This window comes from Siniperca chuatsi, linkage group LG14 (genome assembly GCF_020085105.1).
Source record: "Siniperca chuatsi isolate FFG_IHB_CAS linkage group LG14, ASM2008510v1, whole genome shotgun sequence".
Classification (NCBI taxonomy): domain Eukaryota; kingdom Metazoa; phylum Chordata; class Actinopteri; order Centrarchiformes; family Sinipercidae; genus Siniperca; species Siniperca chuatsi.
In genome coordinates this window covers 12,371,095-12,393,333 of record NC_058055.1, presented here as the reverse complement: position 1 = coordinate 12,393,333, position 22,239 = coordinate 12,371,095, and the positions used below count along the sequence as shown (strand labels likewise).

General features: G+C 40.0%; 1 protein-coding gene across 1 annotated transcript; it reads left to right on the top strand.

Annotated features, from left to right (window-relative positions):
* The first annotated feature begins 1,496 nt into the window (after positions 1 to 1,496).
* Positions 1,497 to 21,229, top strand: phldb2a (pleckstrin homology-like domain, family B, member 2a). The gene is made up of 17 exons (XM_044221640.1): positions 1,497 to 1,649; positions 3,974 to 4,098; positions 5,142 to 6,109; positions 6,253 to 6,585; positions 10,889 to 11,023; positions 11,408 to 11,545; positions 12,737 to 12,883; positions 14,773 to 14,883; positions 14,961 to 15,050; positions 15,219 to 15,356; positions 15,858 to 15,957; positions 17,318 to 17,516; positions 17,869 to 17,959; positions 18,049 to 18,195; positions 18,331 to 18,550; positions 18,729 to 18,814; positions 19,040 to 21,229. The coding sequence occupies exons 2-17, from the start codon at positions 4,044 to 4,046 to the stop codon at positions 19,178 to 19,180; spliced, it is 3,099 nt and encodes a 1,032-aa protein (XP_044077575.1). The 5' UTR covers positions 1,497 to 1,649; positions 3,974 to 4,043; the 3' UTR covers positions 19,181 to 21,229.
* Positions 21,230 to 22,239: the final 1,010 nt, after the last annotated feature.

The following is a 22,239-nucleotide window of genomic DNA, read 5'->3' as shown; positions in this document are numbered from 1 at the left end:
CAGTCTGAAGAAAACAAACATAACATTGCCTTTTGACTTTGGCCTTTTGTGATAGGGTGAGACACTTGAGACTTCTCACGCTGTGACTCAGACCTCCCGACAATTACCAGAGTTGATCATACACCCACTCCCACAATCTGACACCAATTTTTCTTCCATCGTTCCCCTTCCCCTTCTTTTTCCACAGCCTTCATTCAGACTCACTAGAATCACTCTACAGATGGTTTCAGTCTAAAGTTTTAAAAAATGCAGACACACGCAACAGTTTGCAGCAAATGTTGGTGTGGTTACTTTAAAATCTTACCTTTTTTTTAACCTTCTTTGGACAGGAAGTGGAGTAACATTCCAGCACTCTATGACAATTAAATCTTTGTGTTGACAATAAATTTAAAGTGTCCCAGTTTTCAAATGAGACCCTCCTGAGATTTATATGTGTAATTTTATTTTCCTGAAATTGTAAAGAACGAGCAGAGAGAGCGAGAAAGGCAGACAGTATGTGTGTGTGTTTTTATGACAAAGACCCCAGCTCTGCGTCTGGAAGTAATCATCTCGTCCAGGCTGCACTCCGCAGCCCCCTCCCTGTGATGTAATTGGAGTTTTTCGCATAAAGGTTCAAGATTTTCAGTGGGATTCAGGGGATTTTTCCAAAGTAACGTTTCATTTATTCTACTCTCTGAACTTGCTACAATATCTCTACATTTTATTCACTTGTTATATACCCACATTCTATTTGGTATGATTGGTTTTTATGATAAATCTATAAGATCAAAGAATGATCAAAGTATTAGATATTTTCCATGTTGCAGTATGGGCAATGTCTCTGACCGTAAGGGGTTTTTACTCTTTGTCAGCACAGTTAAGAGGGGGAGTGAGGTTGGCTCTGTTTCAGACACAGCGATGGGGCCTCCCCCCGCCACATACTGCTGAAACAACAATCTAAGAGTCATCTTATAGCACTAATGCCTACTCTTGCTTTTTCTCCCATAGAAAACACACACTGTGGGAAGACTTCTCTGCGTGAAAACTGGGAAGAGTCTAGTATTTTTTTTGTGAACAAACTGGCCAGACAGCTGGAAAACTTGCCATTGTAAATAAGTGAAGTGCAGACATTACAGTCTATGAAGGAGATTAGATGTTGTCACATGACAAGTACAGATTTGCAGTGACTCACTCAAACAGTGTCTCCATGCTGGAATATGACATAATGATAACATGACACTGGAGCTTATTGATCATTGCAAGATCAGAGGTCAGAATCAGCCACAGACAGAAAAAAAAACCCATCTCTGGAGCTAGCTAAACATACAGACTCCTTTTAACACACTTATAATTAAATCTAATAGGGTGATATTGCTTCCTTTATTCTTCCCTTCTTGTCTTTTTGCTTCTCTACATTTGAGCGATTCTCTATCTCACCAGAGAGGGGCAGCAACCCCGCCTGATGCTGAAAAGTAACCCCTCTCTCCTGGGGAGGAGAGTCTGAGCAGAGAGTTGTGGTGGGAGGGGAGGGGGTCTCCTGTCTGATCCTTTGTCATGGGAAGAGTTTACTCTGCTGTTTCATACAGAGACAGAGAGGACTTCAGCTTCATCAAGAACAGAGACGCTAAAACAACTAAGGCGCAACTATGTGAATGGGACAGAAAACAAAGGTCAGTCGCTTTTCTTTTACGCAAAAGTCGATTCAGTCAGCTCCCAAATGTCCTGGTTGATACAAACAGTGATGCTCCGGGAAAATCACATGGCTGCAATTTGTCTAATTTACACCGATATGTCAGGAGTTAAGTTTAAGTAAGAAGGCTACATTGTTTATCACTACTGCATCCTGCACAGTTGTTGCCAAATATAGAGCTGTTACCATATGCATTAAATAACCAACAAAAATGCCTGAAAAATTACTTGAATTAACTTGTACATGTGTCAAGCTGTTACACAAGAAATGTGCAACAGCTTAAGCTCAAGTGAATGAATTTTGAACTGATAGTTGTCAGGCTAAAAGGCGGTGGTTCACACTAACATTGCTGGAAAATGACACAACCATTAAAAAAACTGGGTGACATCCAACAGGGTTTATCAATAAGTCTCCAAACTGTTGACTACATCCCTCTGTGTGTGTGTGTGTGTGTGTGTGTGTGTGTACAGTATCGGTCGGTAATGCCTGCTGCTGAATCAGAATATTGTAAAAGCAGTGCATTGAGTTTAGAGCTGAAATGATTAGTAGATTAATCGACTAGTTTATCAACAGAAAAGGATTCGGCAACTATTTAGATAATCGATAAATTGTTAAAAGTCATTTTTCAAGCAAAAAAGCCAAATATTTCTAATGAGAGTATTTGCTGCTTTTCTCTGTTTTTATATAATTGAAAACTGAATATTGGGTTTCAGATTGTTGGTCAGACAAAACAAGACATTTGAAGACATCACCTTGGGCTCTAGGAAATTAGAATAGGTAGTTTTCACTATTTTCTGACACTTTATAGACCTAATGATTAATCAAGTAAATAATTGGAAGATTAATCATAAATGAAAATAATCGTGGTCTGATTGATTTCAAAACTAATTTCCTTTGCAAACCTCAAATAAACCTCAAATAAACATTGTGCTTGAGTGAGAGTTGAAAGGCAACAACAGTTTGAGCCTTATGTTATGTTAAAGTATTTATCTTTAAATTGTTATCACACATTATATGAAACCCACATTGTCCGTGTTCCATTCCTCAAACTGTTGTCTCTGTGTTTATGATCTGCGATACCTTGCTGGCCTGTAGTCTGGGTGATTCAGTAAAAACTCCTGAAGTGAGGTTGAGGCTGGGACTCCCCCTTTTTTTTTTTTTTTTCAGGAGAATGAACTCATGCTGATTGATTGTGTGACTGTGTAAAAGGATACCCTACTTCCTGTAGGCCCTCTCTCCAGACAGCAGGACCAGAGAATCTTGGATCAGCCATCTCTGTCTTTCTCTGCGGTGTGTGCGTGTGTGTGTGTGCTGTCTGTGGATTCAGGAAACAGTAACGTCTGACTTTTAAAATCCCTCCATTAGTATCACTGGAACCAATAATATCCTCACTCAGTCTGATCTTTCTGAGTTATGACCTTGCGTGTGGGGACCTGTAGATGTATTTCTTAGTTTTATTTGATTTATTTCTTTTAGCTTTCATTTTTTCTTAGAGGAGAGATTAAAGACTTTCTCTTTATCCTGTTGGCTGCTCAGCATCGTCACTGGAAAAACTTGGGGTTAGATTAGTGCTGTTTTCATCATAATCCAATCTCTTGATTATCTTTATGATGACCTGATTAACCATTTACTAAATAAAATGTCAACAAATATGATTTTTTAAAAAGTATTTAAATTATAATGAAATTCAATGGTGAAAAGGAAGCTAAATGTTTTGTGTTATTGTTTAAAATTGTAATCAATTTTCAGTTGATGGACTAATGATTTCAGCAAGAGCTGCAGGACACATCAGGTCCTCAAACAATCCCAGTCCAGATTTACTCGAGCTGAACCTCTAACTTTGGCTGCTGTCTCAGTGGGTCTGGGGCTCTGAGGAAATACCCCAGAGGACTGGTCATGAGTTTGGGTCTACAAGATTGATTAAGGTGCAGAGTGCTGCTTTTCAGGCCTGTTTTTATTGGTAAAACTGAGTCAGGCATAAAAAGCTTCCTCCAGATCTGTTTTCCTACTTAGTCTTTAGGAACGTTATTTTTTTCTTTCCGTTTAAATATGCACATCTGAAATATCTGCTTGAATTAGGATATTGTTGTAGGGTATTTAGAGCATATGTTGAGGGACCACAAGGGATGGATTCAACTTCATGTGATGTTCTTTAAATCTTTTGTTTCTAGAAGGAAAGTTGAGCAGATTATGTACAGTATATATTTGTACTCCAATATGTAAGATTAGGGTGAATCATTTTTATATGAGGCCTTTTCATGTTTGTGCATTTCATATTGATTACCTACCTCTTCTTCTTCTCAGGGAACAAAGCACATAGGGCCCAGCTGAACCCTGCATCCGTAGACTGAATCAGAGAAAGGAGGTCAGTGTGATGAACAGCATGCTTCCTCAAAGGAGTGCTGTTGCCACAATGGGCTACAGCTCAGGTAAGACGACATTCAAGATAAGTTTTTGTTTTCTTGTAATATTTAGAAGAATCCTTGGTCACTTTAATTCAGCAGCGAATCTCACAGTAATCTACAGTTATAGATGATATAGTTCACATCTGATATTTGATTGCAAAACCCTTAAGCTTTTAATTAAATCTATCCTCCACCTGGACCTGTGTCCAAAGAACAAAGTCAGCTGAATGACAATAAACAAGATCATTTTAGATGGCTAACATCATGTAAGTCTGGATTAGTTAAGGGCTCCATGAAGCAGGTTTATTGAGTTAGTCTCTGTACATGTTCAAGACTTTAAGGACTTCTGGGTTTTACTTTACTTGCCTCTTGGAACAGGCTTCTGGCTCATATTTTCAATAATGATCAGCTGAAAACACACACAAAATGCTGAGAATTTTAGCTCAAACTGAAGAGTGCAGTCCTGCTAGAGCTATTTTTATAGAGAGAGGATGATACCAGCTTTATTCCTCTCTATCTCTGACAAGAAGTTTAAATCACTGTCACAAATTTAAATGACCGTCTAGAGCTTAAGTTAATAATCCAAGTTTTATTTGACCCAGCAAACGCTGTCATTTTGAAGGCCCTGAATTAATTTATAAAACCAAAGTTTTATGACATAGGAGTACATGAGGTGGACATTCTTTAATATCACACAAACTCTGTAATTATACATTTATTCACCGTCCAGCCACCCATGACTCAGGTCACGTCCTCACACTGCTTGCTAAGATATTTGGGCTGTAGTGTAGGGTAGCCTCAGGATTTCTCTTGCAGTTGAGACTATGATGCTTTCTGGCTTGTCTTGGTCCACCAGCATTCTTCCATTTTTAGAAGAAGCTTAACCACTGATTGAGCCAATGTTTGTATTGGGCTCAGAACTGTATGAGTGTACATTCTTCACTGCCCCCCCCCCCCAGCACAAGTGTGAGCTGTGCTTATTAAATAGGTTACATTAAACCTGAATCTATTACATAGTCCAAAACGAGGCAGGATTTCATGCTCTGCCAACTCTGTCTTTTCTACAGACTGTGTGAAGATTGAGCACAGCAGCAGTGGCTCAGTGGGTGGCACGTTGCTGAGGGGCTCCCGCTCAAAGGCAGAGCTACAGGATCTGATGGAAACGCTGCAGCGCAGAAAGAGTGCTCTAGAGGCCAGCTTGAGGGCAGCTGAGTGCAATCGCAAGTACCTCAGTGTGCCGTCATCTGTTGGATCCCAGTCCACCAGGCCACTTTCAATCCTCAGCAATACCGAACGGCCTCTGTCTGCCTCCAGAACTTTCTCCTACATGACCAGCAGCAGCGTACCTCCATCACCTCGCCAAGGTGAACGCCAGCTGAGCCCTAACGGCTTGCTCCGCCATTCCCACTCTCGCCACCAGTCACAAGACAGTCTGCTCCTCTCAAACGCAGCAGATGGAAGCTCTCTGCTCTCCTCCTATGGGCAGCCCCTACCTCGTTCTCCCAGAGTCAAAAGTGGAGCAGCCAGTGTGCCGTCCAGCCCTCGCATGGGCCGCAGGCTCTACTCTCAGGGCAAAGCTGGAGGAGACTCTCGGCAGAGGAAATACTCCACTGGCTCCCTCAACAACCTGGGGATGCACAGCCGTTCTCTGCCACGGCTTCACAACGCATCAGACCCCCCTGCTCTGTCGCTACTGTCACGCCACTCAGTGGGTTCCCACAGAGGAGTGGGCTCAGCAGGGCAGCGGCGCAGTCTCTCCTCCCTGGAGCAGCCACCAGATGTGACCGTACCAGCCAGCATGCCCAGCACTCCCAGGCGGGCCAGCCTGGCCTCTCTGAGCTCTCTGGGTGTAGACATGGACGGGACGGGCTTAGATCTGGGCTTCGGAGAGAGGAGGTTGTCCTTTGGGAAGGGTGGGCTGGTTCCAGGACAGAGGATGGGCAGCATCAGCTCTTTGAATGGCAAAGAGGAGCTGAGAGACTATCACCAGCACCAGAGAGATGAACGACTCAGGGAGCAGAAAGTGCAGAGATTGGTGAGTTTCTGAACCTGATTCATTCACTTTTATAGACTAACAACTTCTTAACACCTTGTTGTACCTTCTTTGAAAACATGACAGTTAACAGTAAAATAACTCAAACACTGTAAAATAAACAAGTATGGATCAATTGTCTACAGGAGTGCCAGCGTCTAGAGACCATCTTAAACCTGTGCACTGAGTTTGGCCATGTGGAGAGAGAGCCGGCGGGCTCAGCTGTTTCTGACCTCCAGAAGATCAATAAGGAGTTGGAGAAGCTGCAGGTGTCGGATGATGAGTCAGTGTTCTCCGACTCTCCCAGCAGCACTGCTCCAGAGAGCTGTTTTGGGGCCAAAGCCAGAGACTTCCAACTGGCTGAGGAGCAGCAGGTCAGCCAGCGTCAGCAGAGCGGCTACAGAGAGGCCAGGTCCCACTCACCTGCTATCAGCCTGAACAGCAGTGCCCCCTCACCCTCCACCCACCACAGAGCCAAAGTAAGTTTCATTCAAATTCATGGTTATCGACAGATCCTCATAAACATCAGGTCAAGAGGGTGAAATTGATTATTGACAAATTATAAGGAATTGGGAATTAATCAAACTCCTCAAAGTGCTTTACAACAGAACAAAACTGGAAAAAACTCATTCTGCATTTTTTATTAAATTAATTGTAAACTGAATTAACTCCATGGAACATCTTAACTACTAGAAGGGGTGTTTCTTTTAGGTGATCTGTATGTTTTTATTTCAAGTACTATATAAGCTGATGTCATTGGTTAGTAGGCTATTTATTCTCAGAATCAGTAAAATCAGCTGCAGGTGACCAAAAATACTTCTAGGATGTATCCTTACTTGAAAAAAAATGTCTATTATTATGATCCACAACCTAAATAGGCCCACTGTATAGTGGCTCATACATTTTGTAACAGAATGGTGGTTAGAGCTGCATTAATTGATTTTTGGGGACAGAATAACACCACAAAAGGCTAACAAACCAACCCACAGTGCTGACCTATTAGCTAATGTGTTAGCAAATAGTTACTTATCCAGCAGCTAGGGAGCAACATTATCATTCATTCTTTCTCTGGCCACTTGACGAAGGAAAGTCCAATATTCACTCTACTCTATCGCTCCATGACCTTTGACAAAAATGTGAGTATTTAGTTGCTAAATGCTCCACTATGTTAACCAGCTAGTGGCTAACTTTGTCTGCTTTGCTAACTTTGGTGCTGTGCAGGAAGTGTACATGTAACAGCTAAAGCTAGAAATTAAGTTTCAGAGTGAACAAAATGGTGAATTTGCTGCACCAAAACAATGACCTAAAAGAGGCACATTGGCAGATAATTCTCTGTAGATTCGTCACTGCAAGTGGCACCCAGGGTTGGCAGATTTGTGTGACAAAACCAGCCCAATACCAGAACTCAAAATATTCCTCTGCCCAACCATATACACTGCTTTTAAAGTCCAACAACATTGTCAAATAGGCCTATATTGTAATAACAAATGTTTAGTGTGACAGCATTAAAAGCAGTTTTCCCTAAACAGTTATTTTACCTAGGTCCTAAAATGGCCTTGTGTAATTAGATACAGTATGTTATAAATAAAATATAGCTCCGACCGTGTAGACCAATTCACTGACACACAAACTGCTGTTGCTTTGTTTCTTCCATGGATGTATTCACTTTCTTTCCCCTTCCCCTCTGCCTGGACAACGTAAATGGGCAGAGGGCGAAGAGTACGTCGTGTGTGTGTCTGGGCGTGATGTGTCGCATGTGTGTACGTTTCTATCTGGAATCTGTTTGGTAGGATTTGGGTATAAATAAATCTCTTAAAATATGGATTTTTATTTATAGATGTATGTCCACCCAACCAGCAGACAAAAAATAAATAAATTCAACCCACGGCAACACATCAAAGGGAGCCCAACTCGTGGGAAAACTGCAGACCTGACAATACATTTTACGTTAGTTATTAAATATAAAAATTTTAAAGGAATTGAAATGCATTTTTTTTCCTCTGTAACAGCAGGCTATTGCGTTTCAATATTGCTGGTAACAGGGAATTAGCACAGGTGTAAATAATAAAATGACATTAACTAGCTGCTTCAGTTCAGGGTCCCGTCATTGTACATGTTGTCATGGTTTACTGGACACTTCAATAGAACAGAGCCATCGTTAATGTTATTAGTACCTGTACTCTTGCTGTGATGTGTCAAAATGACTGCTGTGAAAAAGGCCTGTTTAACCTTGTGTCTTATTAGGCTGCATCACCTGGACTGACCCGAGTATTTACATCTCGTCCTTCTCTTACTTGCTTTCCTCCCATCCTTTCTTCACATTCTCTCAGTTACTCACTTCACAGGGAGTAACTGTAGACTAGTAGGCCCCTCCTGTGGAACTAAGTTTATCAGACTGCTGATAGCTTGTTGATCTTAGTTTGTTTACCTATTGTAACATCGGGGTAAATGCTTTCCATTTCACTTTGCATTTCTCTGTCCACATTTCCAAATAACTTAAAATCTAGTGCAGATAAAGTTTCCAGAGATACCAGATGTGTCAGTATGTGAACTATTTGTATACAATTATGTTAAAGACATCTAGAAGTTTTATATATTGGTGGAGCCATTTTTTCCCCAAAGTTTTAAGAACCAACCTGTCGTAGTGGATGTCACACAAGGGAGCAGGGAACACAAGGAATAGGACCCAAATGCAGACGAGAGGTAGAGCGGATGTAATTCATTAATTTATTACGAGAAAGGCTTACATGGTTAGGAAATAGGAAAGGCAGTCCAAGACAAGCAAACAAACAGGACAAGGAGCAGGCAATAAACAAAATCCAAAAGTCCAGGCAAGGTCCAAGCAAACGCAGAAATAAATCCAAGAGACTTTGGAGAAGCACAGGATATAAGGCTGGGACACCTGACATGTCAGGCACATGCCACTACTGATGCAAATGATCATGACAATGAAATGACACCGAACAAAGGAAAAAACACGGACTAAATACGCTTGGGTAGGGGAAACAATGAGACACAGGTGCAATTAATCAAGGCGGGGCCAACAGTCACACACGAGGAGAGGAGAACACTACAAAATGAAACTGGAAACAGGACAAAACCCCCAAACTATGACACAACCAGCATGGTTGAAGGGGTTAATGTGGTCCGAAAAACATAATCATCATACACACAACGACAAATTTTGCCTCATATTTTGGTTCAAACTGTATTTGTCTAGATGAAAAGTGCAAGCATGTGTGGCATGAATCTCTTGTGCAGACTGAGTCATACGCTGACATCACATCCATGGCATGATGACTGCATCTGTGTGTCTTCCACAGTATTATTCGACACATAAACTTGTTTTGGTGGACGTAGATTCCTCAGAATCATTGGGCTTTTTGTCAGAAGTACTGAACGTGCGTGCAGTTGGCAGTTTGTACATTTCCTGTTTATGCGGGTTGTTCAGACACATAAACAGGGACCTCCTCACAGCTTTGATGTCACTATGATTTGATCTCATCTTTCCTCTCATTAACTCTTTTGAATGTGTTACAGTGGGAAGCCTCACCGCACACACCAAGAAATTAATGAACGCGTTTAAATTACAAATCTAAATATATCAAATGTATCAAATACTGTGATTTTAGCTCCAAGGCAGGCCCACTCCTCTGCTGTCTCAGTCCTAGTGCCGCTGAGTTACTTACTGTCTCTGTAAAAGTGCAGCTTTTTTTCCCCACTCTAGAGCAGAACAACCTAGTGGTGTGTCTGGTTTTAATGAAGAAGTCCTAGTTTTGTTTCAGCACTCTGCCATTCAAACTCTTCAACGAGGGGGGAACAGGAAATGACTTTATCCCACGGAGAATTAGTGTGCCCGTGTGTGTGTGTGTGTGTGTGTGTGTGTGTGTGCGTGCATGCACAATTGTGCGCGGGTGTGTGTGAGTGAGTGGAAGAATGCTAGTGTATATGCATGGCAAAGGCATGCGTTTTTCCAGATGTTTTGCACTTTATACTGAGGCTAAAGGGATGGAAGACCTTGGAAAATGAAAATGTAGTTAACACATCAACACAGGTAATCAACCAATCTTTTTTATGTGAACGACACCATTTTCAAAAAACACCTAGTTTATAGAAATTAGATTTCCAAGTTGAGGCCGTCATTTCAGCAATGTGTCAGTTGTGTACAGACTCCTTATACTCTCTCTTCCATCTCCTGCATTCCTCAGAGCAGTGTGTGCAGGAAGAAAAAGCGCTCACAACCCGCCTGGGAAACTATAAATCCTATAGCTGCTGGCCACATGAGACTCCGACCACAAAAACAATCCTCCTGACTCCTAAAAGGAAGAATACCTGATAATATAGAATCTCTTCAATGCACCCACGTATTAGTACGAATGAATGTTTGTAGAAAGTTGGTAGACGAAAGATGTGGGAGTACATTGGCATGACTGGCAGTGGTGTGCACTGATAGAGATTTCCATTACACCAAGTGGAAAAGAATCCTGTTGTCAGTGATCCAGCTGTGGATGAGTTAAAACAGCAGCTGCTGTCATCTAATTCAGAAAAACTGATTCTGCTGGCTGGCAAATTAGTTTAACAACATACTGTATGCATGGAAAAAAGTACTTTCTCATGTTATAAAAACTCTCTTTGAATATACAATCACCAAGAGAAGCTGCTACCAATAAACTTTATGGGGATTTTTAGGTGCAGCATGTCTGTGCATTTCTTAAATGTAGTATTTAGTTGTATGTGTGTATTCACAAAATTTGAAGTCTCCTGTTTTTGATGTCACTACAGGCTTTGGAGAGCGTGCAGCTGAAACAGGAAGTAACGCATTTAGAGGAAGAGAGGATTCAAGTTCTGAACAACATAGAAGAGCTGGAGCAGAAGATCAAAGACCTGGACAACCAGATGGAGGAGTCTGTCCGAGAGGTAGACAGCACAATATATAAACACAGCTGACAGCAAGCTTAGCAGCTTGATAGTGTCTGTTCTTATCTAGTGTCAGATAAACTGATGACTTCTTTATAACTTAAGAGCATTTATCACTCAAGCTCATCAAAGTGACGCTGATGAAGTGAGCTGTTTAATGATCAATGGTGTTGGGGATCGAGGCGGAAATCATGCATTTTGATAATGCACTGAACTTCAAAAAGAAAACACCACTACTACTTCTTAGGTGTGCATTTGTTTTTATGTTTCTTTTATGTTTTTTGTTTGTCTTACCCTGTCTGATTATCAGTTTAATTAAGTTAGTTTAATTTTAAATTGACAATGAATTTCAGGTTTTTTACTCTGAGCTGCTGTTTCCCGCAGATGGAGGTGGAATGTGCTCTGCTGGAGGGGGAACAGGAGTCGGAGATGGCACAGCTGCAGAGGGAAATGGAGCTTCTGGACCAACTTAAGGAGAAGATTCATAGTACTGAGAAGAAGAGCCACACTGAGAAGTCACAGGTAAAAATATGTCAAGCCATGATAGGTTTTTGGCAGACACAAATCTTAGATGACGCCTCACACCTTTACTAGTTTGTCCTTCATTAGGAATTCAGCACACAGTGGTCAGAGGTGTATAAGGGGAATTCTAGCATTAGTGTGTGGACACATGTCCTTAGACACTAAAGCCACAGCTCAAGCAAACTCTCAGGGATCAGTTCAGTTCAACCACAGCTTCCTCTGAAATGGGTTAAGTTACATTTCCTTTAAAACCAAGCAAACAAATTATGTTTCCAAGAGGAAATTCTTACAACACCAGACCAGGGGGATTAATCACAAATGGGAGCTGCAAAGCAGCTTGGAAGGCCTTCTAAAATACCCTAAAACTGTCCACATGAGCTGAAACATAAAGGCATCTACAAACAAACTAATAAAAAGATGTTTCTGCATCTGGACCTGTTAGCTGTTTTTCTCTGCAGCAGTATTGCTTTGATAAACCACTGGGCAGAACACCTTAACCAACTCCACTGGACAATACATGGCAGTTTATTTTCTATTCTCCATAATTAGCTCATGTTAGCAGTGAGTGCCAAGACTCACAGAAAAACAAAAACCTCAGTTCTCATTTTTCACCTGTACGGTCTGTTTTTTCTTTTCTTCCCAATTAGTTTCTTTTTGCGCCTTTATTGTCCCTCTTGACCTTGTTCTCTGTAATCCTGGATCCCTTCCTTTACTTCCTGTCTCACATTCACAACTTCTGTTTCAGCCCTGGTATCCCTTAGACCCACATTTGGTAAGGGGCCCAAATAGTTACCACGTGTAAAAAGAATTGTTACTGCATCTGACTCCAATTTGGTTGAAAGCTAAAATCACCTGAAACCTGACATCACCTGGAAGGACATGAAATTTAACACTTTGCCCAAAATAGCATGTATTTTATATACATGCTATTATACATATATATCGCTCTGAAGCAGATGGTCAGTTAAATGCTTAAATCTTAAATGTTAATTAGCATTAAATACTGTGCTAAAAACACCAAAACATTTTCCATTCATGGATTTCCAAAGAGGCATGTGCAGTTTTAAAGTCATAGTTAATTCCTTATGCCCAAAGTAGATCCTATTCAAACTATTTGTGTACTTTTACCTTATAATTAGGGTATTGTGTGTGTGTGTGTGTGTGTGTGTGTGTATCTGTGCTGTTTCTCAGGAGGCTGAGGAGCAGACAAAAAGTTTGGAGGATTTGGAGTTTCAGAAGCTGGAGAGAGAAATTAATCAGGGTGAGGAAAAAGAGAATCAGAGCAAAGAGCTGCTGCGAGAGATCGCCGAGTGTCAGCGTCTTACTGTCACACGCAAGGTACAGTGAGTGAGGTTTTGTGAGTGTGCATGTAGCTTGTAGTGCATGTTTAACACCACATGGCACTGCATCACTTTTAAATGTCTAATTTCCAGCCAGAAATATCTACAGTATAATTACCACTGTGGGTATTTTTGGAGCATGATAAGAGAACACACTTCAACAGTGTCAATAAAGTCGCCACATTTTGACAAGATCTGAACTGTGTGCTGTTTTATGGTTTAGCTAAAGTAGATCTTTAGCATTAGTGTGAACTTTTCAGTGCATGTTCATACCAACATACTGTATCTTGATGGTCCCAGAAGTTCAGGCTCTTTTTCTTGCTCTAAGGTTACAGTAATAGACCCACAGAAATATTCCTATTCTCATTCAAGAGGTAGACTTCTTGTCAGTAGATTTTAAATAAAACAAAGTGCAGAGTTTGAGTGCATTTATTCAGTGTTTAATCTGCCCAATCATATGAAATAAAGCATTCATGCAGCAGATCTGTTGAAGCACATATAAACCCTTAAAGAAGTTTTTGTGGTGATCATTATAAATTTTTTTTTTTTTTTGTTGTCATTAATGTTAGTACAGGTTGTGCATGAAAATAAAGCTGCAAAATGTGTGAGATTTGCAGCACAAAGCATGAAATAATTACAAGACACAACAATACCAGCAATGATAAGCATGACATACTATTATATAAAGCATACCGGTAGTAATAAAGAGAGAATTAATAGCTTTTTCAATCAAGGGCAAAACCACAGAGAGGGGGTGAAAACAGGGTGAGGATATTAGATTAATGTGTAAGAAGATGTAGTTGTAGGATTACCAAAATCTCACAATAATGTAATTTTCCCATCCTATAATTAGAATTTGCACTTGTTAACTCTGCTGCTGCTTTATAATAAAACACCTCTGCGGTATCTCCTGATGTGACAACTTGGATTCATTTTTATGAAAAACCGTTTTGATTCTTTTGATTGGTGGACCATTACGGACTAAAGGAATATAAATAATCAAGGAATGGACACATATTAGGACATTATGACAGCTTCAGACAGGGACAGCAAAGGTTTTCGTTTAAAGGTTTTCGGTGTTTATTTGTCAAAACGTGTAGCCACACCCGGCCAGTAAAAAGGACTAATTGGGGCTCAGCTTTGAAATTGAAGTTTTACAGTAGGTAGCTAATATGTATAGCTAATATTCACTAAATCTCTTTGGGTGAGGGGTGAAGAGATTTCTGAAGAGTTTTGGTGCAGAGGCAGATTGCTATTAGCTATCTAGCTTTAATAGCGTCACTTACACTTAGCTTACCTTTCTTTATGCTTCTTTTCTAAGTGCCGATAAAGGTTTGACGTGGTCCCAGCTGTCTCAGTAAGTGTTGTATTGCAAAATTTACGTACTGCTGTGTGTGCTTTTGGACACTGCTTTTGGAACTCTTTGTGATTTAGGTAGCCAAATTCAATTACAGAAGATTTGGCTTACATCTCCTCCCAGAGAGCCACAGCTTCTTCTCCTGTCTCCCACGTTCACTTTCTTGGATAGCGTGTGAAGAGGGGTGGGGAGGGGTTACAGTCATTAACAGTAACAAAAATTTCAAATTAGAAATGAGTCAAGTTTTGGTTGCATTTGAAGCAGGAAGTTTCACATCCAATCACAGTAATGATGTTAACAAATAAATCAGACAATGCACAGACAATTTAGTGATATCCCCACAGTTGAGGTCTTGAAAAAAATCCGGAGTCCTTTTTGTTTGAGACCGAGACAAAACCAGGTAAAAATGCGGCCGATTCCATGACGAAGACCGATCTCGAGTACTACAATACTGGTGACAACGTTACATTGCTCCATATAAAGTTACAGGATATTGTGTAGTAATATTGTGCTGCTTTCTTTTATCACAGGAAAGACTCATGACCCTGAAGAAACAGTCCTCACAGATTACTTTACAGGCTCAGCAAGAAAGAGAGAATTTCCAGAAAGAGAAAAGCAATTTGCTCATCATGCTTCAGAAGGTAAGGGAATACTATGTATGCTGATATTGTAAATATTTGATTTTATTTACTTCAAGATCCTGTCCTGATGTCTGCAGGAGAGAGAGAAACTGGCGTCTTTGGAAGGAAAGTATGCAAAGTTGTCTGAGGGGCAGACCTTCACTAACAACCCTGTAGCCATCACAGAGGTGGGTGTCAGTTACAGTTACAATAATACTTTATATTTCCACCAGCAGAGTGCTCCCCTGGCTTATAAGAAAGTATCAAAGTAACACAGTGAATGACCAAAGTGAGAAGTCCTGTTATTGTTATCTTTTTATCCTTTTCGATTCCTCGGATTTCTGTGATCACTGCAGCACTTGCACTCTCTGAAGGAAAGGAGAAGAAGCAGCAAAGAAAACTCTTTCCACCCGAGTGACAGCCTACCTCATAAGAGGAGCCAGCAGCTCCTCACCTCTTACGGCAGATCCCTGGGACGCACGCTTCCTCCCAAGGTCATTACTTTTTTAATCTTAGCATTAATGGCATTAACGGTTGGATACAGTAGGATCAAACTAGGTGTTTCAAATCTGAAAAAAGGTGTTTCTAATCTGCTCTAAAGACCCACTGATCTTTAAAGGATTACTAGTATTTCTCTTATTTAAAGCATACTGTAATACTAGTAGAGGCCTTACAGCAAGAATAACCCAGATATTGAAAGCTGGTTCTTGGGATATTTGAAAAAAAACTTTCCCAAATTGGCAAGGTTTTGAAAATAATGTTGCTCATTCTGATTCTGGACTGCAAAAGAGGGGATTTCATTGCCCTCATTATTTGTATCTAGAACTTTTCGTCCCAAGAGAATGATCCACCCAAACAGGAATTCTCAGTTTCGGTCTGGCTTGCAACACCCATCCAGCTCATGAAGTACTTCATGAATGAGAGAAGTTTTGTAGTTGTGTGAAGGTTGTAGAGCCTAGTTCTGAACAGCATGTGTGCTGCCGTTTCCTCCTCAGGCCCACCTGCCTCTGTCCCAAAGCTCCAGCTGTGGCAGCATCATCCCACAAGGCTTCAGCTTCTCCCCCCGGGACCTGAGCACCCGCCGCATGCCCAAGAGTGAGTCAGAGTACCAGACTGTCGCATCTTGTCTGCATCAAATCTATACTGTGAGACCAGCTTTAAACCTGAGGAATTACACATGTATCAGGACAGGGGATGCTGAAGTGATGCACAGAGGGAGCCACATTTCGTCCAGATCTGATATCAAAGAGTAAATGTTTGTCTTAACAGAAATAGTCTACATTATGCTAGATAGGAATTTGTGATTTTGAGGGAAATTACTTGTTTGCGCAGCTTGCTCAAAACAACTAACACATGCAAAGTATCTTCATTGGTAATGGCAGTACTCCTTTGATATGTGAACTATGCATAATTTTTTAGATATGTGAAATGAGATTCTGAGAAACCTGTTTAACAATAGCAGTGGTCGTTACTTTACAAATTAAGATTTCTGCATACAAATCATACAAAGAGCTTATAAAATATGGTGTACTGTTAAATTAAACTACCAGTATATACAGGTAGACCTGAAACTATTAGTCGATTAATTTTAGCCTATTGACAGAAAATTAATTGCCAACTACTTTGATAACCGTAATTATATAATTATACGAAAAAACTTTTATTTCATTAATTATTATCGTAAATTATTTTAATTTTTAAAAAATAACTTTGAGGTTTGTAATATTGGTTGTGAATGTGTCACTTCGGGATCTGAGAACTTGTGAATAACATTTCTCATTATTTTCTTAATTTTTACAAACCCAACAATCAATCGATTAATTGAGAAAATAATCATCAGATTAATCCATCATGAAAATAATCATTAGTTGCAGCCTTATATAAAATTGTTTGAAATGAGCTCCACCTCAACCAACTATAACAGTAAAATCCTGCTTTTACATTAATGCATGAGGAATCTAATGATATAAAACAGTCACAGGGGACATTTATCTGCATTGGGTACTTTTACTTTTAACACTTTAGGTACATTTTCTGATTATACTTACATACTTTTACTCTAGTAACATTTTCAATGCAGGACTTGCAATGGAATATATTTATAGTGTGATATTAGTACTTAAGCAAAGGATCTGAGTACTTCCTCCATCACTGAATAATAGCCATGCAGTTTTTTGTAAGTATTCATAAAGGTTTTTTCTTGCAGATTGAGAGTTTGTCTTGTTGACTCAAATTAATAGCCTGTCTTTCTCTATTGTGATGGACCACAATTTAATCAGTGTAACTTGGCACGGCTGCTGCAAACAGATCTTTTATAAAATTATGATCACAAGTTGCTATCCCACTTGGCCAACTCGTTAATTATTTGCAACTCTGTTGTTGTTATTTCGTACTTTAACATTCGTGCATGCTGAGGGTATTTCTACTTTGTTACTGTAATATTCTCTTCTGACAGCAAACAACAGCCATGCACACATGAATGAAGACAGACAGAGAAGAAGTGATTTTTGCAGCAGGATGGTCTCTGAGCCCAATGTGTTCTTGGACTCTTTCTCCTACCCGGACAACAGCCAGGCCTCAGATACCGTCAGTGTGAACAGCTCTGACAGCCTGGAGACCAGCTTCTCTGCCTGCTCCCCAGACAACATCTCCAGGTTAGAGAGAAGCCGCAATGACGTACAGATGAAAGGTTGCTTTAAAAAGTTTAGACGGAGCAAATATGTGTGAATCAGAAGAAGAGGAGTTGTATTTTTAGAAATGCTTTTGAAGAGGCTGTGATGCTCTGTATTTGTGCCAGATGAGAAGACAAACATATCCACATTGATATCTAGCTGTATCTTTATATTAATATTAATTTTGTTAGGTATTATATTTGTACAAATAATTTGAGTTTGTTTGCATGGCCTTGTTTTTATTTTTGTTTTTTAGCTTATGATATATGTTCTACAAACAGGAATGTTGTATCAGAGAAATCTAATTTTTCTCATGTTTTCCATTTTCCATCAGTGCCAGTACGTCCAATATGGCAAAGATCGAGGAGATGGAGCGTTTACTTCGAGAAGCCCAGGCTGAGAAGCAGAGGCTCCTCGAGCATCGGGTAATGTGCCAAACCTATCCAAAACTTACTGTGGATGTGGATGTGTGTGTTTGATGATGGATGTAATTTACACTATGTGGCATGTGCAGGAGCGCGAGATGCAGATGCGCAGGCAGGCTCTGGAGGAGGAGCGAAGAAGAAGGGAGGAACTGGAGAAACGACTGCAGGAGGAGACAAGCAGGAGACAGAGACTTGTAGAGAGAGAGGTGAAGCTCAGGGAGAAACAAAGATCACAGGTATACAGAATAACTGACAAAAATAGGTTCAAATCTTATGTTTTTTTTTCACCATTAGTTTCATGTAAATACTTCTTGAACAAAGTAGCGTACGATGTTTACATCTGTTATTTAATTTCAATGCTGTTTCCATAGTCCCGGCTGCTGACTCGCTACCTCCCTGTAAGGAAAGACGACTTTGATCTTCATGGCCATATTGAGGCAGCTGGACACAACCCAGATGCCTGCTTCCATCTGGCCATCACTGATAAAACCTGTCGAGGCTTCCTGGTCAAAATGGGCGGCAAGATCAAGACCTGGAAGAAACGCTGGTTTGTCTTCGACCAGAATCGCAGGACGCTCACCTACTACGCAGGTGAATAACTCCTCCTCTAAGTTCTCTGTTGAAAATACGTAGTTTAAAATGTGAGACAAAGTTACGGCAACAATGATGTCACTTTTAAGCCATGCCAGGATACTTTGAATGCTAAAGACGAGCTTTGATCACAGTGTTATCGGTCCATAAACAGTTCTGTTTATATTCTCCTCTGCAGACAAACATGAGACCAAGATGAAAGGAGTCATTTACTTCCAAGCCATAGAGGAGGTGTACTATGACCATCTAAAGAATGCGCACAAAGTAAGTCAGTTTATGTGCATGTGTGCACGTGTCTGTGATTTTTAGCATGTGACATTGTCCACACATGCCCCATTTCTTTGTATATTGCTGACATATGTTTATCCTCTGCTTTTCTCCCTCCATTTGTCTTTCTCCCTCCCACACGTGCATCGCCTCACCCCTCTCCCTTCTCTTCTCTATTATTTCACTTTTTTTCTCAAAATTACATTCACTTCCGCACCCAAGAGCCCCAACCCCTCGCTGACCTTCAGTGTGAAGACCCACGATCGGGTGTACTACATGGTGGCTCCGTCGCCTGAAGCCATGCGTATCTGGATGGATGTTATGGTTACGGGTGCCGAAGGACACATGCATTTCATGGTGTAACTGATCCCAACAGATCAGGCTCCGCACTGCTAAATTTCTTTGGTGAACATTGTGTCACATTAAAAGATTTACAGCACTATGCTCGTATCAACGCAACAGCAAACGCATTGTGTAGAGCTGAGATGGATGTTCAGGTCAACAAAAAATGAACTTCTGGAATCACAAAGGATAAAAAGATAACAATAATAGGACTACACTTGTAGTATATGTAGCCTACAGGGACAGCTCATGCTCAAAGCACACTATAATGTAATCATGTATAACAGATCAAAGAATTGATATACAAGTTTCATAATTAAGCTATTTAGTTTTTTTATTTGTTTATGTACCGTGAGTGGCTGAAACATCACTAAATCTTGCAACAATTTAGTTGTTACATTTTCCAACTTTCTCCTTCCTTATACAAAATTTCTGCTAGTCTCATATACTCCCTGTTATGTTTGGCTTTTGTTCATTCAAAACTTCAGGGACCAGGGAAGCTTCTAAATTATCAGAAATTCAACATCCGCTACACTTCTAAACTGCGGTACACACTGATGCTGCTTCTCTACAAGAGATGCATATCTGTCTAACAGCTTTCTATAAACTGAAGCCTTTTGTAATGTATGTATCTGACATGGTCAAATCAGAGTTTAAGTTGTAGGTCCACCTGAGTTTCTTTGCCTTCTCCTTTTTCCCTCCTCTCTACTTCTGGTAGGACTCCACAGTTTTTTTCAGTGTTTCTATAACTTAGTCAGACTGAAATTTATTTCATTGGAACGTCAGGCTGTATCAGTAAGTCACAACTTCTTGCCGATCTTTTCCCAGATAAAATCATCCCCGCTCTATTTGTGGTTGCAAGAATGCACATTTTTATTTTAAGTCAGATTTCTATATTGTCACTAATATTAAAATGAGATTAGTGTGAGTATTATCTTACATTTTTAACTCAAGCATTTTGATTGCTGCTGCTAGACTACCAGCATAAGCTGATTTTGTCTGCTTATTTAAAGCAGGGCTGAATGTCTACCATCAGTATTCCTTCAAACTAGATACATCTCTCCTTGCATCTCTTATATTGCACTGAATCTTAATTTGGGCTTTTCTTCACATATGCAAACGTCATTCATGAAGGAGAGATGATTATGGGCACTTTTTACGTTTTATTGTTTTGAATTATTTGTAATTTTAGACAAATATTCTACTCATAAAAGTAGAACATTTGCCCAGATCACAATGGTACTGTGTTTCATGCCTACCACTGTGCAGCTAGCTCCCTCTATCTGTAGTAGAGGCTGCAGGCCTGATATGATGAGGCCATGTTGTGCAGCAGTGATGCTATATGTACTGTGTCACACATGTTCCTTAGCATTTCATTATGTTTTTTCACCAGCAGAGGTCCTCAGTGCAGAGTTATTGCACTGAAATGACGTAATGCTCTGGCTTGTCGGTCCTTACTTAAATAAATGAGGAGTTACTGAAAGAATGGAGTGTCAATGATCCATATTTTCTAATGCTTATATATCAAATATGTGCATTTATGAGCACATGTATATCAAGCTTAGGATTTGCTTTTTGGAAGCAAAGCAGAAATCATCATGTTTAGGTTCTTCAACACAAAATGATTATTATAATTTTGTTTAAATTTGTTACAAAATCCATATATTTGATCTGTATATTCTTTGACTATTTGCAACAGTCTGACTGTATTTGATAATGAAAGATCTTTTTAACACAGAGTGACTGGCTGTTGGTTTACAGACTGCAGAGTGCAGATCAGGTTGCAGAGCTAACAGTGTTGCAGATGAGTTGTTGCCTTTGCTGGATGCTTCTTAGTGTACAGAGGTATCTGTCATGTTTAACATCTCATCCACAAACTGTCATCCACTGTATGAGACAAAAGCCTTAAAACCAAGAAATTACAGCATTTAAATATATTTTTAATACATTTAATATTTTATATTTTGTATGAACAATGGTAATTTTTGTCAACACTATGCTACAGGGTTTTATAATTGACATTGGTCATGTTTCAATATGAATAATAAATCATTTTGATTATGAATCATATTTGTGAAATGTTATGGTTACTTTGTCTGTTGAACATTAACATTATGTTTCAGGCGCTGTAAAAACCTGATCATGTTAAACAGTGGGGGATAAATTTGCTCTTGCTTTGCTGAAGTTTTGCTTTGTTTGTTGGAGCACTGAAAAAAAGGTTAGTAAATCCCAACATGGCAAGATTATGTGTCTTCCGATGGATATTGAATACCATAGCATTGGGTATATAAGGCCATTCGATGGGAATCGATGGCCTTATTATATAGGGCCGCACAATGCCTCTGCGCTGCAGTGCGACTAGATATTTTCATCAAACCTCTTAAAGGAGTTTGCCTTTTATTTATCTTATGATAGCCTTGATAAGAGTCGATGCCAACATCACTGTGGTATTTTGTGCAAAATCATAAGTTCCCAGTATATCTGAAATGTCACAGAAACTAAAAAAAACAAGATTTTCTGGGAATGTAATTCTATCTACAGTGTGGTGCTGCCTTTTCAGAACAAGCAAGAGCTGTAAATCTCCACACCAGTTTTCCACATTTTAGAGCTTTTTGACAACATATTCAATAAATACATCTCTTTTAGCCATCACATTCATACGTGTGTAAGATGGGTGTCGTCTGCTTTGATAAACGGTTTCACTACATCCACTGACAGAAAATTCAGTATTGTTAATTTTTTTCCCACTTGACAGGTGCAGTTCAGGTTCATGCAAAAACTGAGTTTGGAAGCGAACTGATAATGTGAGTAAAATACGTGAGTAAAAACTCAATAATTCCATATAAAACTGTGTATGACGTAATAACTGCACGTATACTGTGTGTGCTCATTAAGGCACTCATGTTTTTAAACTCCTCTTTCTGAAACCCGCAGCCTTTCATTGGTTGACCTAGTGGGGTTGGCATGGAAACACAGAATGAAGCATGCTAAATTAGGTTCTAAAGAGGCACATCGTCTCTCCAGAGGCAGAAGCAGACACAAACACATGCAGATCATAGACAGCCAGGGTGGCCTTAGTC

Excerpts from the sequence above, each read along its gene's own strand:
- phldb2a (XM_044221640.1), top strand. The coding sequence starts at position 4,044 with ATGAACAGCATGCTTCCTCAAAGGAGTGCTGTTGCCACAATGGGCTAC. Across the intron at positions 14,884-14,960 it reads TGCTCATCATGCTTCAGAAG|GAGAGAGAGAAACTGGCGTC; the intron begins GTAAGGGAATAC and ends TGATGTCTGCAG. Across the intron at positions 18,196-18,330 it reads GGGAGAAACAAAGATCACAG|TCCCGGCTGCTGACTCGCTA; the intron begins GTATACAGAATA and ends CTGTTTCCATAG.